We start from the raw sequence: 17039 nt of genomic DNA, 5'->3' as shown, positions 1-17039 counted from the left end.
GCTTCGCATAAAAAAAATCGATAGGGGCACCTAAGACTGCTTGCATGTGGGAATTAATACGAAAGCCATATACCGTTTGTAGGCATCGGAACGTCATGAACGTGCTCATTTTGTACACTCATGACGTGGCGCCACCTCCTCCCCTTTGTTTGCGCCGTCACGTGCCCAATAACGCACCCTCTAGGCACACCTTCAGTAGGCCAGAAACGTGTGGCCGTCGTGGCGTCGGAGAATCGGGTTCAATCGTCTCGCACATCGTAGGCCTGCGTTCGATTCCCACCTGCAGACCGAAATGTATGAATTTCCTCTTCGAAGCCATTAATTTCCTTTGTTTACAGGAACCCCCAGGAGAAATGTAACGTCAATCTGAGCATTCTTTACGTGTTTTTACTCTTTTGCGGCGTCGGCCATTTTCGGTACCATCTTTCGGTCACGCCGACTCCGGCTGATTTTCGCGTCAAGGGGAATATAGTGCTTTCGCATAAAAAAGTTCTTTCTGCTGATTCAGTGTGCGTGTTTGCGAATACGCTGGTCACAGCTTTGTGAGCTGCCGCAGAGGTAGACGCTTCAGAGTCCACCGCAGTATAGACACAGCACTGATGAAATCCGAAGAGCAAGTGAAGCGCGACAATCCGCGTGCTCATTGTTGCGATAGCAATTATGTTGACACTCCAGGCGAATATCCGCCGTCGCCGTGATGTTCCGTCTAAAATCCAAGCGTGATAACACTGTCGCCGTATGCTGTGTGTGCGACTGAAAGCGTGCTAGGCTGAGCCGACGATGGCGGTTCCATCTCGCGCGCGCAATGGAGGAAGTTGGGGATAAAGCGCGCCTTATTCCATCGCGCGCAAGGCACCGTGGGAAGAGGAAGAATGGGGCGGGGCTAGAGTGTCCCGAACTGTGGCCGAGTGGCCCAAACGGCGCTCTCCGGCTGAGGCGACGCGTGTGGAAAAATTGTGCGAGGGTGCTGCGAGCGAACTGGATCGGGGTGGAGGCACGCTTCGCGGAATATTCAACGTAATTTCGCTGCGGGCGCTGAGACCGATTGCGCGCGTACGCTGTTTCTTTCAACTGCAAATATATAGCGACAACTTTTTGATACGTATACAGCATGGGTTACACAACATGACGTCTTCAATTTTGCTGTTATTGTCAAGTGCGTCGTTTGTCAGCGAGCACGCGTTCGTTCGCGCGGACGCTGGCGGTCGTCCAGTTTTTTTTTTTTTTCTCGTTGAAAGTTTGTGCAGTGAAATGTTTAATGATTTTACATGCTTTGGTGTGCCCGCGACTCTTGTTTGCCGGTGCCAATTGTAGTTTTAGGCAGGTGAGCTGCTATTTTTAGCAATGTTTTCTAAAAGTAACACGAAATTTTTGCTAGAGAGGCAGCCTATCTGCAACATGAAGCTATGTAAGAAAGCTTTATTGATGTCATGGCATTGTACCTGCTCTTCTTGTTGGAGGAATATTGGTCAGGGGCAATGATCAAAGAAAAGAACACTATAGTGAAATAAACCGGGTATATTAACTGTGTGGCGCGAAGAGACGCAGATGACCAATGCACTTCTAGGTAAATCTAAGGGTACATATACATATATATCCACGGCATATATATGTAAGAGAACATGATCAAATGTTCTAAATGCACTGATTGAAAATCGGCGTGTTTCTTCTGATATTGGAAATTATCGTCCCATTTCCTTGACGAGCACTTGTTCTATATTATTCGAGATTATAGTAGTAACGCACCTTACAGAGTACCTTAAATGCTGCGCCAGCCCCAGTTGAACCAATCGACTGTCCGAGAAAAGGAATCAAGGCAATCATTGGACGTTATTATGAACAACAGTGTTAGGGAAGATATACTGCATATCTACTCAAACTGAATCGGGGGGGCCGGGAAGTCATTACGAAGTCTTTGCTCCGTGGCTTGTCTGGCGATATCCTTCAACGTGCCAGCAGGCGAAATCAAGTTGAAACATATAGTCTAATCGAACAGTTTTTGCTAATTTGATCGTATTCGACTTGAGAATTCCCAATTAAAATTATCGAATAGCAGTTTACGTTCGAATGTAACGGATAACAGCACTTTTGAATACGGAAAGCTAAGGGGCTAATGCAACTGAGGATTCCTAGCTGGAGATTCGTGGCTGTTGCAGAGACGAGCACCGGTTCCTTAGAGGATTAACGCATGGGTGCTAATCGGTTCTGCTGAACAAGTTCCTAGCTGTCATTCAATACAAACGGCCCGTTTTGGGGCATCCTGTAGATCTGACAACTTGATTCAGGCAAGGAAAACATTTTTTTGACAGTTTCACCGTGTCGGCAACCCGTTTGAACTGGGTGCCCAATGTGCTAGCACACTTACCTTCTTCAACAAACACAGCAGATCTAAAGATATCTCTACGTGTATGTGAGGCATACCACTCCTTTAATTGCTTCATTATTGTCGATATCATAGTGCAGCGCATAACTGAAAGCAGCTGTTTATAATACAGAAGCTGTTTAATTGAGCGGACGTACAACTGGAACAGCACTGCATGTAGGTATGAAATAAAAAGTAAGTGAACTGCAGCAGGACTGATAGTTGGGCGAATTGGTACGAATTCATAGTGAAATATTTAGCACGCACAATTGACAAGGACGCAGTGAAGGGGGACACACAAGCGCTCGTGTGTCCCCCTTCACTGTGTCCTTGTCGATTGTGCGCGCTAGATATTTCACTATAAGGTAAACATAGCATGTTTTTCTCAGAAATCAGACTCGAGAATAATTTATTTCGTTTACGCCGCGTCTAGAAAAAAAGCCGAAGGAGGCAGGCACCTTCTTTTCTTTAAATTAAACAAATTCTGGCGTGTTATACGTCTGGCGATATGGTTATGAGGCACCCTGTTCAGTTCTCACCACCTGGCATTCTTTAACGTGTACCTAACCAGAAGTACACGAGGGTTATTTTATTTTGTTCCCATCGAATCCACGACCTGATTCGAACCCGTGAGCTCGAGTTTAGCAGTGCAACGCCATATCCACTTCATAGCCACTAATTAGGCTACCGCGCCACTTGTTGTTGGTATTGCTATGCATGGGCTGGACAAAAAATTTCGCACGGCTTACGGACCAAACATTAGCATATATAATGGCTGCCTTAAACTGTTTTCAGCGCCCGATGTCCGATCACAATAAAATAACCCGTACCAATTATTCCACGTCATGTTACGCGACGAAGACGGAAACGTGAATGGAATGTTGCACTGCAGGTTTCTTTTTCTGTAAGAGTACTTCCGGTAAATCTGAGTACAGGGCGCCGGATGGGGCATATATGTTTTACTTATTTGAAGCGGCAAGCAGGAAGTTCACATATGTTTTTCCGTCTGCGTTTCGCAAGACCTACTGATGGAAAACTATATGCGCTAAAATACACACGAGAGATACATGCTGCTTGAAGAACAAGAAAAATATTTGTTCTCCAAATCCGAACTGCTGCTGTATACAGACCAGTCAGAAAGGGGAGCCCACCTAAATGCTACACCCCCCTGGAAAATCAAAAGATCCAATTAACGGCATCAAATGGCCTACCCATCCCGAAAGTAGAGAAAATCCGGGTACTAGGAATGATGATAGAGCATAAGGGTGGCAATGGCGAAGCACTTCGCAAGATAACGGCAAAGGCCACCAGCGCGATGCAGCTCATTCGACGCATCACCAACAAACACGCGGGCATGCGCGAAGGCAGCGTCATCCGACTCATACAAGCCTTCGTCATTTCCCAGATAAGGTACACGGCAACGTTTCACAACTGGACGGTTGCGGAAAAAAACAAGCTCAACGCGCTCATACGCAAGGCGTACAAATGTGCGTCGGCACTTGCGCCTGGAGTCAGCACCACCAAGCTCTTAGAACTAGGCCTACACAATACGCTCGAAGAACTTGTGGAGGCGCAACAAGTGTCCCAACTTGAACGCCTATCCAAGACCCGCCCAGGCAGACACGTGCTTGAAAATCTCGGCATCACATACCACTCGCAACACGGCGTCAAAGTAGACATTCCAAGACCCATACGCGAGCAACTATACGTACCCCCATTGCCTCGCAACATGCACCCCCAACACCACACGGGGAGGCGTAAAGCCAGGGCACAACAAATGAACAAAAGTTACTCTAACGACAAGGATGCGGTCTTCACCGACGCAGCCCGCTATCGAGACAGGAAGAGTTTCGTGGCAGCAGTTACTAGCCACCGAGGCAACCACCTCACGAACGTCACCGTGAACACGGCACATGCCGAAGCGGCAGAGGAAGCGGCCATAGCACTGGCCCTCACACAAACCAAAGCTACATACGTGATCTGTGACTCGCAAACGGCAATTCGCAATTTTGCAAATGGGCGCATCTCGCAAGAGGCGTATCAGATACTCCAGCGACATCCCATACACCAGGGAGAGGCCAACGTTGATAACCGAAGGCATTTGCTGTGGATCCCGGCACACACTGGAACGAGCACCCCCAACGAAGCGGCTCACGGCGTTGCTCGACGCCTGACTCACCGAGCAGCATCGGAGGAAGAGCCCCCGCGGGGTACTGCAAACGTCTGGGCATGGGAGGATCGTATGACCACTTTTCACGACATCACGGCACACTACCAATTACAAAGACGCATATACCCATTCCCTCACGCTATGTTAGACAGGACGCAAGCAGTACACTTCAGACAATTACAAACAGACTCTTACAGAAACCCCAGACTCATGCACGCCATGTATCCAGACATGTACACTACAAACAGATGCACATCGTGTGGCGAGGTTGCCACACTAAATCACATGCTATGGGAGTGTCGGGACCTAACAAACAAGTCGGGCAGTGCCGACCCCTCCGTCTCTTCCACCGCCAGCCTCCAGTCACGCTGGATGACCGCACTGCTCAGCTCTAACCTGACAGCACAACTCTGGGCCGTCCAGCGAGCCGAGGAAGCCGCTTCGAGACCAGGTCGCGGAACCGCGTCCGCAGCGGGTGCCCAGACCTACTAAAAGACGCCGGACTCAAATCTTGCTGATTTGAAATTAAAGTTTACGCTCCCCCCAAAGGGGACCCTACAGTAACATAGTACAATGAAAGCCGATACTGCGGCCGTAATGCACGCGAAATCACCGAGTGGCATTGAAAAGGGAAGAGAGAGAAAGAAAGGCGTATTTTCATAACGCATAAATACATCTCATATGGAATTATAAACATAATTTGAGCGGTCTGAACGCATATACCAGCGCACAAAGTAGTACGAATGACTCTTCCAAGAAGTATCGCCTACCTTTTCCAACGGCGCGACCTTGATGCGGCCCTATCTACTTCGATCGCAGCGCCGCCACAGTATTTTTCACCTTCGCGCGCTTCACTGCAAAGCATGCGCCGCCTCAGCCGCTCGCCTCACTCAACCGTATTCTAGTACATTCTAGGCAACGGGACAGAGTGCGCGCCGAGTGCTGATAGCTTCGTGTGCGTTGTTTTTTCGCCTCTTAGTTCGCGTTGAAGCGAGATGCAGCACGAAGGTCAATTTGCTCGCTGCTGCTGCCTCACTTCAGCATTTTCAGAACCAGTTACCGCGGTGATCGAGTGAGATGGGTTCATATTTACTTGTGCGTGCATAACAACGTGACACTATGCTTGATAATTGAGTTAGTAAGCAATGGTTTAGTACTTTATACGGCTGATAAAACCACTACCCTTACTTCGTAGAGCTGCCTACTAATTTGCCATCGCAATCGATGCTTCGCCTTTCGGGAGGAATGGCGACATTTTTGGTGTTGTTTACCCACTGATGACATGGCGCCGCCTCACCGACTGCGCCGTCACATGCCCAATGATGCACTCACTAGGCACACATTTAGTCAGCCAGATGGCCTCGACGTGAAGTGTGCTATAGCCCGCGCACTAGGCACATATTTAGCCAGCCAGAGCCGTGGAGCCACCGTGGCGTAGGGGAAGCGTACTCATCTCGCACCCCGAAGGCCTGCGTTCGATTGCCGGCCACAGCCTTGCCTTTGAATAGTTTCCCGCGCGCCTCGAACGTCTTCTTTGGCCTGCTCGGAAGACATGGCGAATTCTTCTGCCTCTTTCGAAGTGTGCTTCCTGCGCGTCGTCAATCAGCGCAGGGCGTCGTCGTCCAGGGTTCCGCGAGCTGTGCGGTCCCGCTGCATGCCGTCCATTGTGCTGCCGAAGTTGCAGCTTTCCGCAAGCCTGCTGAGGTCGGCGATGTACTCTCGGATGCTCTCCCTTCTCCTTGTTTGGACAGAAAAAAAGAACCAATATTTTGCTGACATTTCACAAGCTTACAGGTTGTATGGTTCCTCCAAATATCTCGGGACATCCTCGTAGGCTGCACTGTTCACCCGCCATGGTGGCGTAGTGTCTTTGGCATTTCGCTGCTAAGTCCGAGGGTGCGGGATCATATCCCGGTCACAGCAGCCGCATTCAGACGGGGGCGAAATGCAAAAACATCCGTGTGTACCACGCATTGGGTGGTAACCGGAGTGGTTTGATGACGTCCTTGTTGCACGGGTACGGCAGGGTCGCTCAGCGAAGATGACAGCAAACCGCAGCGTTTTGAGGCATCCGTTAACTTATTTCCCTCAAAACAAGCATATAGGCGGTGTGCACGCCAACTATCCGCGGTCCCGTCCAAATCTGGTGGGCGAGACGCCATGCTTTGAATACAACAATGGCTACGCCCGAACGAGTTTCATCCTCGTCGCCACTGAAGTAGCGCACCGCCACGACGCAGTAGAGGGTCTCCGGTAGGAGAAGAACGTGTATGGAAGCTAAGGCGGGCGCTTTTATTCGATGCAAATTGTTGGACGCATGTGCATGCAGTGCTTGCTGGGAAGCGTGCCGCATTGGACCCGATGCGGCAACACATACGATGAATTAGCCACTTATGTCATACCGCTGCAGATGTGCTCGTTAACCGCACTGTTCTCTACCGAATGACGCAATGACACAACTAGCGATAGCTAGATATGCTGACTGCAAGTAACATACGCCTTCAAGAGCATCATCCAGTTTATTAAAGCGAGTAGCTTTCTAGAATCTTTCGGCTATACACTTTCCTTAACAATCGTCACCGATGGTTTCTTTTTTTTTTTTTTTGACACCCGCGGGCTCTCACTCGACCAGGACCTGTACGCTGCTCTCGAGCCCGAGGCCACGTACGGTCCGCGGGGCCGCGCGGAGTTCATGCGCTACCAGATGTACCTGGCCGACCGGAACGCGCTGCCGTGCTCCGTGTCGCCCGAGAGTCGCCGCGACGTGCTGGACGTCCCCACCTCGCCCGCGCCCAGCGCCAGGCCGCGAGCGTCGCCCGGCGGCGCCAACGGGGCTGCGTCGACCACCGCGGTGTCGGTCAAGCCCAAGATCGTGGTCGTCAGCTCGACGGGCATCATCGAAGCCAGCGGCAGCTCGCTGCTCGGAGCTGGCGCCGTCGTGGTCGAGAGCGGCGCTAGCGTCGCCGGCAGCCCGGCGCGTAAGGCCAAGAAGCGGACGCGCAAATAGCGCCGCCTCCCGGCACCAAGATGGCCGCCGTCGACCCTGTCTCGTTGTGCGCGTAGCCGCTTTGTGCTTCGGCTGTGCGCGTGACAGTTCGATCGCGCAGCGAGAATCCAAACTGAGCTGACAGTTTCGGGTTTCTACGCATTCTTTATTTATTTTTTTGGCACTGTAATATGCGCACCCCTGTCGCGTGGGTGCTATGTGAATAAGCTATAGAAGTTTGTAAATGTGAGAGTGACTGGTACGCTGTGTGTGACACCCAGCGTGTGGTACCTGTATATTGGCTTTGTAGTACTGTGGTAGATAGCAGCTTTTCCTTCTTCTGCGTCCTTTTGTGCTCTTCTGCCGGTGTTTTTGCGAGTTGAAATTCCTTCACCTTTAGCCGCTAGTGTAATTGACGCATGCGTGGTGCACTTGAACGCCTAACTGCATAGAGCAGAAATTTATGCCGACGACTGCACGGCCTTTTTTCTCGGTTTTCCCAAAAGGGATCGAAGCAAAAAATAAATGAATTACATAAGATATTATGACAACGGTATGTGCCGATTGAGGAGAGCAACGCTGATAGAGGCACTGATCGTCAAAAAGGGAGGACACTTGAGCAGGACCCTGGGTAGACATGCCGAAGTCCATTGCATTGTAAAATGGCATGATAACTTCTTTACGCGCAGATAGTCTCGCGGTGCAGATGCATTTCCCTTTGTTCCTCGCTTTCTTTTGCAATCATGTCTCCTTATCTTTGACGGAGTCGATTAAGTGGACACGCCAAATGTCGATAGGCTCTCTTTGCATTGTATTTCTGTGTGGTCTTCATAGTAACCTGTGTTTGGAGTGCACATCACCACAAAGCCCCGCCTCGCGTATAGGTGCAGCCGGTGATCGGCGTTCTGCAAATTACTTGGCTACACGCGGATTTGAACATTTATCCCGTGAAACGCCACGATCGCAGTCTCCTAACCGGCGCGCCACGCCCGTAGGCTATACGCTCAGCCAGAAACGCTTGAGTGAAAGCAAGGGCTCTCCTTGGCATATTACCCGAGGCAGCGTTAATTCATCTGCCACAACATGCGGGCTGCGCTGCTTAACTTTCTCGTTTATTGAACGTGTGTTTGCGCATCTTGTATACCTATGCTGCGTCTGTGCTGTGGGCTTGTGTGGTCCCTTTTATGCGAAGAATATTACGAGAGCTCAACCCAGCTCATCAGGCGCGGCGGTGTCGCTTTCAATGACCTTTGACCCCACGCCATACCACGTGACACCGTGACGTCACGACAGAGGAGAAACGGGGCTCCAACTCGCGCCGTCGCTCGCGGCGTCGCGGCGGTATATAAGCAGCTGCGCTTGTTTCTAGGTGGCTTTGACTCAACTCTTGCAAGATGGGCTGGGTGGGAATCGAACCAGGGTCTCCGGAGTGTGAGACGGAGACGCTACCACTGAGCCACGAGTACGATGCTTCAAAGCGGTACAAAAGCGCCTCTAGTGAATGCTGTGTTGCCTTAGAAACGAGCTGTTTCTAAGGCTCAGGTGTGCGTCGCTTGCTCAGGCGCACATTTCGTTGCCGCGCCGAACGCTGCGTTGATCGACGCTCACCGCGTCCAATGCGGGGCGCGTAGTCGCTGCGCCGTAGCCCATTGTCTTACACCCCTTGGCGGGTCGACGGGAACGCTATCGCGTTCCACTCTTGAAGGCGAAGCAGAGTAACGCATGAGTTGTTTCTTCGTCTAGCCGAACCAAATATAGCCAAGCAACAGCAGTTCACCAGGCTAAACAGTGGTTCAACAACTAAAATAAAGGCTAGTATGCTTCGCATCCTGGGCTTAACCTTAGCTAAGCCACAGCCATTTTTTCACGAGTCCTCATCCATTCTGCGGCTTCAGCGTGCGATAAATACAACAGAACGCACTTGCGGCCCACTTTCGGCGTGACCCGTTGCGCGTCGGCATCGGAGCGTCCGTTTTGGATTCTGCACGACAAGATGCACGCTTCTAAACGACGGGACATGCGCTTGCAAATAGAAGACGACAACGCGATGGCGCTTTTCTTCTTCGCCTTTCGCCGCCTGAATTGGTGTGTTTGGAAACCAAACAAAATAAAGTGTTCACATGATGATGGGGAGTTGGAAGCTGTTGCCCTCACGATGTGAAATTGTTAGCTCCACCCAATTTGTTATCAAATGCGATTCAACGGATGCTGAGCGTAAAGAGTCCTTCGCTCGCGTGCATCTAGATATGCAACGCAAGAACTAGCCATCACTATGATTAGACGTGAACCGGCGGCGTGAAGCGTGGGTCGACACTTCGCCGTCGCTGCTGTCGCCTTGACGGTCAAATAATTGACAGATCTTTATTTTCTTTACCAGTATCAGAGCTGCCAATGTAAAGCTTCCTCTTAACCACATGCAACACTTTTCGGTCGGAGCACGCACGCACTCACACACACACGCACACTAAAGAATTTAACACCCTTAAGGGTGTAAAATAAGCTATTTCTCAATTTACACCCTTTATTTACACTCTTAAAATGTTTGCAACCTTTGGGCCGTATCTTGTCTCACAACAATTATTGTCACGTGTGTTTACCACATTTCCTTTAACCCTTCGAGCCCAGTACTTCAAGGTCAATAATGGCTTGCGGGTGACGCAGCATTATCGACAGGAAAGTAGCGAGCGCTGAGTCTTTAAGAAAGGAAATGCAAACAAGGCACACCACGGTTATTGTTGTGGGACAATATAAACCCCAAAGGGTGTAAACGTTTTTAAAATTGTAACACCCATTTAGCGTGCATTTTAACGTGACAGCGTTAAGGGCCCCCTGTCGTAGAAAATCCGGCGTCCCGGTGAGCTAAAATTGCCGCATCTATAGGTACATTTATATGCCACGCCTTGTATGTACATTTTACGAACTGAGACTATAATGATGCATTCTTTTGTTCTGTTTACTGTTACTTTGTTCTTGCTCATGCTGATCACGTATTTTGTTGTATAATCCCCCATCGCTCAACATTCCGACCGGAGCCTATGATGTACCTTTAAATGTATGTATGTATGTATGTATGTATGTATGTATGTATGTATGTATGTATGTATGTATGTATGTATGTATGTATGTATGTATGTATGTATGTATGTATGTATGTATGTATGTATGTATGTATGTATGTATGTATGTATGTATGTATGTATGTATGTATGTATGTATGTATGTATGTATGTGGGTACGTACGTACGACTGCGATGCTGAAAAAGTGTTGCGCCATGCTAATCTTATCTTGCTCAATGCCGTAAGCACGCAGGTGCATTGCGCACCGCTTGAGCGGTCGCACGAAACAGCGTTCCCTAAAGCTAAAATATATTTTTAATTCATGCGATGTTCTTTATTTATTTATCTTACAATTCAGCTAGATTCATTGTTACCAACGGCGTTTCACTAAGGATGCTCTCAGTTTTCATCTAGCATTTACTCCCCACCTCATCCTTCTGTACTGCGAGCCGTACAACATGCAGCCTGCATCTCTCTGTTTCTGAGAAGCCTGGGAGGCCCATTACTGTCAAGACTACAGGTGTGTCATAACTTTAATCCACGAAAACGTTATTTAAGATTCATTTGATGACCAATGTGTCCCGGCGTTCAGCTCAATACTGTCACGCTCTAACACAAGAATAAGTGACAGTAGGATCAGCCAGAGATGAAAAATGCCAAGCACTGAGCGATGGTTCTCCAGCTGGCGCGGGATCTTCGACTTCGTCGTCTTCTTCGCCGTTTTGCTGGGCACGCAATGCTGAATGTTCGCTGGCTCAAAACACCAGGTGGCATTATTCCCCCTCCCTATGAAGCATCGACTCGATGCTCAAACACAAGACGTACACGAAAGGTACGCGCATTAGGTAGGACATAAAAAAAGGGGGGGGGGGAAACGCGCTAGCACACATACGGGCATGCACACGAGGGGAAAAAATGGGTTTTGTCGGCGGGAGCAAAAAAAGAAAAGAAAAATCACTTCGCAGTTCTTTGGAGGACGACGCGACGACAGCAAAAAACAAGAGTTTGTTTCACCAGTAGACTTAACATCACCGTGCAAAATACGGCTTGAGGCGGACGACATGTACAGTCTCTGCGCGTGGTAAACGGCGCTTGGGCGATGGTAGGTCTCCATCTGGGATCACTTCATAGTTCACGTCGCTTACACGCCTTAGTACTGTGTATGGTCCGAAGTACTTGCTCAGGAGTTTCTCGCTGAGGCCTCGCCGTCTAATGGGGGTCCAAACCCAAACTTGGTCACCAGGCTCATAGGTAACTTGTCGATGGTGAAGATTGTACCTTATGGCATCTGTACACTGCTGCTGTCTAATGTGGACACGGGCCAGTTGACGTGCTTCCTCGGCACGCTGAACGTACTCCTCGACGCCAGGAGCTAACTGGTCGAGCTGATCAATGTCTTCATACGGAATCATGGCGTCTAGCATAGTTTGGACATCTCGACCATAAACGAGGTGAAACGGCGTAAATCGTGTAGTTTCCTGTGTGGCAGTGTTGTACGCAAACGTTACGTACGGCAGGATTTCGTCCCACGTTTTGTGCTGCACATCGACGTACATAGAGAGCATGTCTGCCAGTGTTTTGTTTAGTCTTTCTGTCAAGCCGTTAGTCTGAGGGTGGTATGCAGTGGTCTTTCGATGAGTCGTGTAACTCAACTTCAAGATGTCGTCCAGAAGCTTCGCCGTAAATGCCGTCCCTCGGTCAGTGATGATGAATGATGGTGCGCCATGCCGAAGCACAATGTGGTGCATAAAGAACTGGGCAACTTCCGATGCTGTCCCGCGTGGTAGTGCCTTCGTCTCAGCGTAACGCGTCAAGTAATCAGTTGCGACAATGATCCACTTATTGCCGGAGGATGACAAGGGAAATGGTCCAAGAAGGTCCATTCCAACTTGATCAAACGGCGTACGCGGAGGGTCGATGGGTCGTAGAAGGCCTGCAGGCTTGAAGGGTGGTGACTTTCGGCGCTGGCATTCACGGCATCCTTTCACGTAGCGTTTGACGCAAGCAGTCAGGCCAGGCCAGTAGTACATTTGCCGTACCCTGTCCAGAGTCCTTGAGTAACCCAAGTGACCAGATGTCGGCTCGTCGTGGCAGGCTAATAGGATGTCGTCGCGAAGGGCTTGAGGAACTACTAGAAGATGTGGCTTGTCGCCGGCACCTGTGTTTCGTTTGTATAGGATGCCCTCTCGAAGGCAAAATGACGACAACCGTCGCGAAAGTGGGCGAGGAATGGGCGCGATGCCGCCTTCTAAGTGATCAATGATGGGCCTTAACTCAGCGTCCGATCGTTGTTTAGCGAGTAGGTCCGGTCTGCTGAGGGCTCCCAGGAAGGCGCTGTCGTCTTCCTCGTCAGGATTCTGAGATGCAACAGGTGCTCGTGATAGCGTGTCAGCATCTTCATGTTTCCTACCAGACTTGTATACGATGGTGATGTCAAACTCCTGGAGTCGCAGACTCCAACGTGCCAATCGTCCAGAAGGGTCTCGGAGGTTGGTCAACCAGCACAAAGCGTGATGATCGGTCACCACTTTAAATGGCCGCCCGTAGAGATACGGCCTAAACTTTGTAGTAGCCCAAATAACCGCAAGGCACTCCTTCTCTGTGGTGGAACAATTTGACTCTGCCCGTGACAGAGTGCGGCTCGCGTAGGCGATAACTCGTTCAGTTCCGTCTTTCCGTTGCACCAGGATAGCTCCGAGACCGATATTGCTGGCGTCAGTGCGTACTTCTGTGTCAGCATCCTCATCAAAATGACCGAGCACGGGAGGAGAAGACAATCGACGTTGTAGCTCCGCAAAGGCAGTCTGTTGTTCATCAGTCCAGAGGAATGGTACGTCGTCACGTGTAAGGCGAAATAGCGGCTCTGCAATCTTCGAAAAATTTGCAATGAAGCGCCGATAGTAGGCACAGAAGCCCAAAAACCGTCGGACACTTTTCTTGTCAGTTGGAGTGGGGAAAGCAGCTACGGCATCAGTCTTCTCGGGATCGGGCCGAACACCTGCCGCGCTCACGACGTGACCAAGGAACTTCAGTTCCTCGTAACCGAAATGGCATTTCTCTGGCTTGAGTGTAAGGTCAGCCGATCGAATGGCTTCGAGTACATTCCGAAGCCGTCGAAGGTGCTCGTCAAAAGTCTCCGAAAAGATAACGACATCATCGAGATAGACGAGGCAGCTTTTCCATTTGAGGTCAGCGAGAACTGTATCCATCATTCGCTGGAATGTGGCTGGCGCGGAACAGAGGCCGAAAGGGAGTACTCTAAATTCGTAAAGGCCGTCTGGAGTCACAAACGCGGTTTTCTCACGGTCCCGCTCATCTACTTCAATTTGCCAGTAGCCACTTTTCAGATCGATAGAGGAGAAATACTTCGCGCGCCTCAATCTATCCAGAGAATCGTCGACACGAGGCAACGGGTACACGTCTTTCTTTGTGACGTTGTTTAGCTTCCGGTAGTCAACACAAAACCGAAGCGTGCCATCTTTCTTTTTAACGAGAACGACTGGCGATGACCAGGGACTGCATGAAGGCTGTATTACGCCGTCTTGAAGCATTTCCTTCACCTGCGTTTGAATGGCATGTCGTTCGGTCGGGGAAACACGATAAGGCAGTTGCCGTATGGGGGACACGTCGTCATAGGTGATGATACGGTGTTTCGTAATCGACGTTTGACGTATCTTCGACGACCGTGCAAAGCAAGAGTGGAACTGGAGCAACAGCTCACGGAGGTGTTGTTTGTTCTCTTCAGGAAGCGTAGGATTAATGTCGACGTTGCGTATAGATGGTTCAGCATTGTCGATTGCCTCGGAAACAAAACACTCCGTGACGTCAGCAATCGGGTCGGCGTAGGCGATGACAGTACCGGGGAAAAGGTGCCGGTGTTCGTAGCTGAAGTTCGTGACAAGAACCTCACAGTGGCCATCATGGAGATCAATAAGGCTTCTTGCTACGCAAACACCTTGAGAAAGCAGCAGAGAGCGATTGCTTTCCGCGACCGCTTCACCGTGTAAGAGTCTGTCACATGCCACCTGAACCACGACACTTGCACGTGGTGGTAACAGGACAGCGTCGTCGACGACACGAAGAGGTGCTCGAGGGTGGATGGTGTTGGTCGTCGCTGCCGCGCTCTTTGTCGAGAAAGTGACGAGGCGTTGGCGAATGTCGATGACAGCTCCGTGCTCCCGGAGAAAGTCCATGCCGATGATTAGGTCTCGAGAACACTGAGGGAGAATGCTTAAGCTGGCAACAAACGTAGAGCCGCGAATCTGTATTCTTGCCGTGCACATGCCGAGTGGGGTGACGATGTGCCCGCTAGCTGTACGAACTGGCGCTTGATTCCAAGGCGTTGTCACTTTCTTCAGAAGGGTGGCCAGTTTTTCGCTGATTATAGAATAATCCGCTCCAGTGTCCACTAAAGCAGTCAATTCGCGACCGTCGAGGAGTACAGGAATGTCCAAGGAAACTCTTTTTCTGTAATCAGCAGGTACCGTCGTCGTCGATGTATCGTCGGTCCGCGTACGCGTCAGTAGGGGTCCTTGAGCACGTCCAGACTGAGCGGCCTCGCCCCCGAAGGTCGCTGTGGTTAGTTTTCCCGGCACGGGCTGGGCGACCGACCCCGCACCACACTCGAATACGTACGGCGAGTCGGAGAAAACCGCCGCGGCGAAGGGGAGCGTGACTGGTGTCGAGTTGATGGGGATCCGCACTGTTGGGCAACGTATTGTTCAATTTCAGGAGGACGCTGGCCGAACCTAGGTCGCGGCGAGTTTGCTGAAAATCCGCGTAGTCCGAGCTCGCGATAGGAGCACTGTTGGTAGACGTGCCCAGCTTCGCCACAGTGAAAGCAAAGGGGACGGCGATCAGGTGCCCGCCACACGTCTGATTTCCTTGGGGCCTGTCGGTGGTCCTGGTAATACGAGGCCGCTTGGACGGGCTGTAGCATGGCCGGGCACGCGGTGCGAAGCGGGGAGGGAGGTGGGGCAGGTTGCCTCAAAGCTTGCGCATACGACATGCGGGAGCTGTCAGTGCTTAGTGGTCGAGCTTCGGTGTTGAAGGGTGGTTCTCTTAGCGCTTGCTGGACTTCGTCACGGAGAACGCTGGACAAGGAGTTGAGCGTCGGCTGTGAGAGTACCGACAGCTTCTGGAGTTCTTCGCGGATGACGGAACGAATGAGCTCTCGAAAGAAATCGACGTGGCCCCCGAGAGCTCCGAAGAAGTCCGTAGGTGAGGCAGCGTTCACTTGGCGTTCGTAGGATGGTGCCCGCTGCCGAAGCGTCTGTTCAATGGTGACGGCCTCGGCAAGAAATTCTGACACTGTTTTGGGAGGACTGCGCACGAGACCGCCGAACAGCTGCTCTTTCACTCCGCGCATCAGGTACCGCACCTTCTTTTCTTCCGACATGCTGGGGTCGGCTCGGCGAAAGAGACGCGTCATGTCCTCGACATACATTGCGACACCTTCGTTCGGCATTTGTATACGGGACTGAAGATCACGCTCAGCTCGCTCCCGGCGATCAGGGCTCGCGTACGTCTCAAGAATCCGGCGTTTGAATTCTGCCCATGAATTTAGGGCATCTGCACGGTTCTCGTACCAAACACGTGCACCATCGTTAAGGCTGAAATATACGTTTTTCAGTTTCTCTGCGTCATCCCACTTGTTGAACGCGGCAACACGTTCGTAGTGGACCAGCCAGTCTTCAACATCCTCATGTATGGCGCCGTGGAAGGGGTTTGGCGTTCGCGGATTCAGCAGCGTACAATGAATCGGCGTTGGGCCTTCCATACCTGTTGGCGTGGTCGGAGCCGCCATTTTCTCTGGGAGGAGTCCAAACTCAGGGGCTTGTCCACGGATCCTTCTGCTGGCGCGGTGTACAGGCGTAACCACCTGTACAGGGCTGGAGCTCCTACTGCTCGGAGGGGTGTGGTGCATAGATTAAATTACCCAGCACCTCCACCAGTTTGTCACGCTCTAACACAAGAATAAGTGACAGTAGGATCAGCCAGAGATGAAAAATGCCAAGCACTGAGCGATGGTTCTCCAGCTGGCGCGGGATCTTCGACTTCGTTGTCTTCTTCGCCGTTTTGCTGGGCACGCAATGCTGAATGTTCGCTGGCTCAAAACACCAGGTGGCAATACTAACACGATTTTATCGTGTCTGTCGTCACTAAAGTAAGTGACCTAATTGAAAACCATAACCCACTAAAAAAAGAAAGAAAATATAATCAAGCTATGCGGCACACGCAGCTCATTCTACACGCATGCTGGCACAGCCTTAGTGGCTGGGAACAGCTGTGCGCCTCCTGCTAAATACATAAAAATCTCGGATATTGCGAAGCCATGAAAATAAAGAAAAGCGTGAGGTAGGGAAGTTTTTTTCACGGGAACGCGGTAAATATACAAAAAATATATATAGAGCCGTGAAACCAGTTGGGAAAAGGTGGCGACATTGCGTCACAATTATTTATTT

The 17039-nt window shown here is 50.7% G+C and overlaps 1 protein-coding gene across 1 annotated transcript in view; it reads left to right on the top strand.

Annotated features, from left to right (window-relative positions):
* The window catches only part of LOC135897769 (sodium- and chloride-dependent GABA transporter 1-like), a 101484-nt gene extending 93628 nt beyond the window's left edge, over positions 1-7856 (top strand). Inside the window, exon 15 of the mRNA XM_065426480.2 lies at positions 7165-7856. Within this exon, the coding sequence (XP_065282552.2) occupies positions 7165-7539 (375 nt within the window). The 3' untranslated portion in view covers positions 7540-7856. The remainder of the gene's footprint in view (positions 1-7164) is intronic.
* Positions 7857-17039: the final 9183 nt, after the last annotated feature.

Source organism: Dermacentor albipictus, chromosome 1 (genome assembly GCF_038994185.2).
Source record: "Dermacentor albipictus isolate Rhodes 1998 colony chromosome 1, USDA_Dalb.pri_finalv2, whole genome shotgun sequence".
Classification (NCBI taxonomy): Eukaryota; Metazoa; Arthropoda; class Arachnida; order Ixodida; family Ixodidae; genus Dermacentor; species Dermacentor albipictus.
Note: the sequence above shows the minus strand (reverse complement) of the source record. Positions and strands in the feature narration are given on the sequence as shown.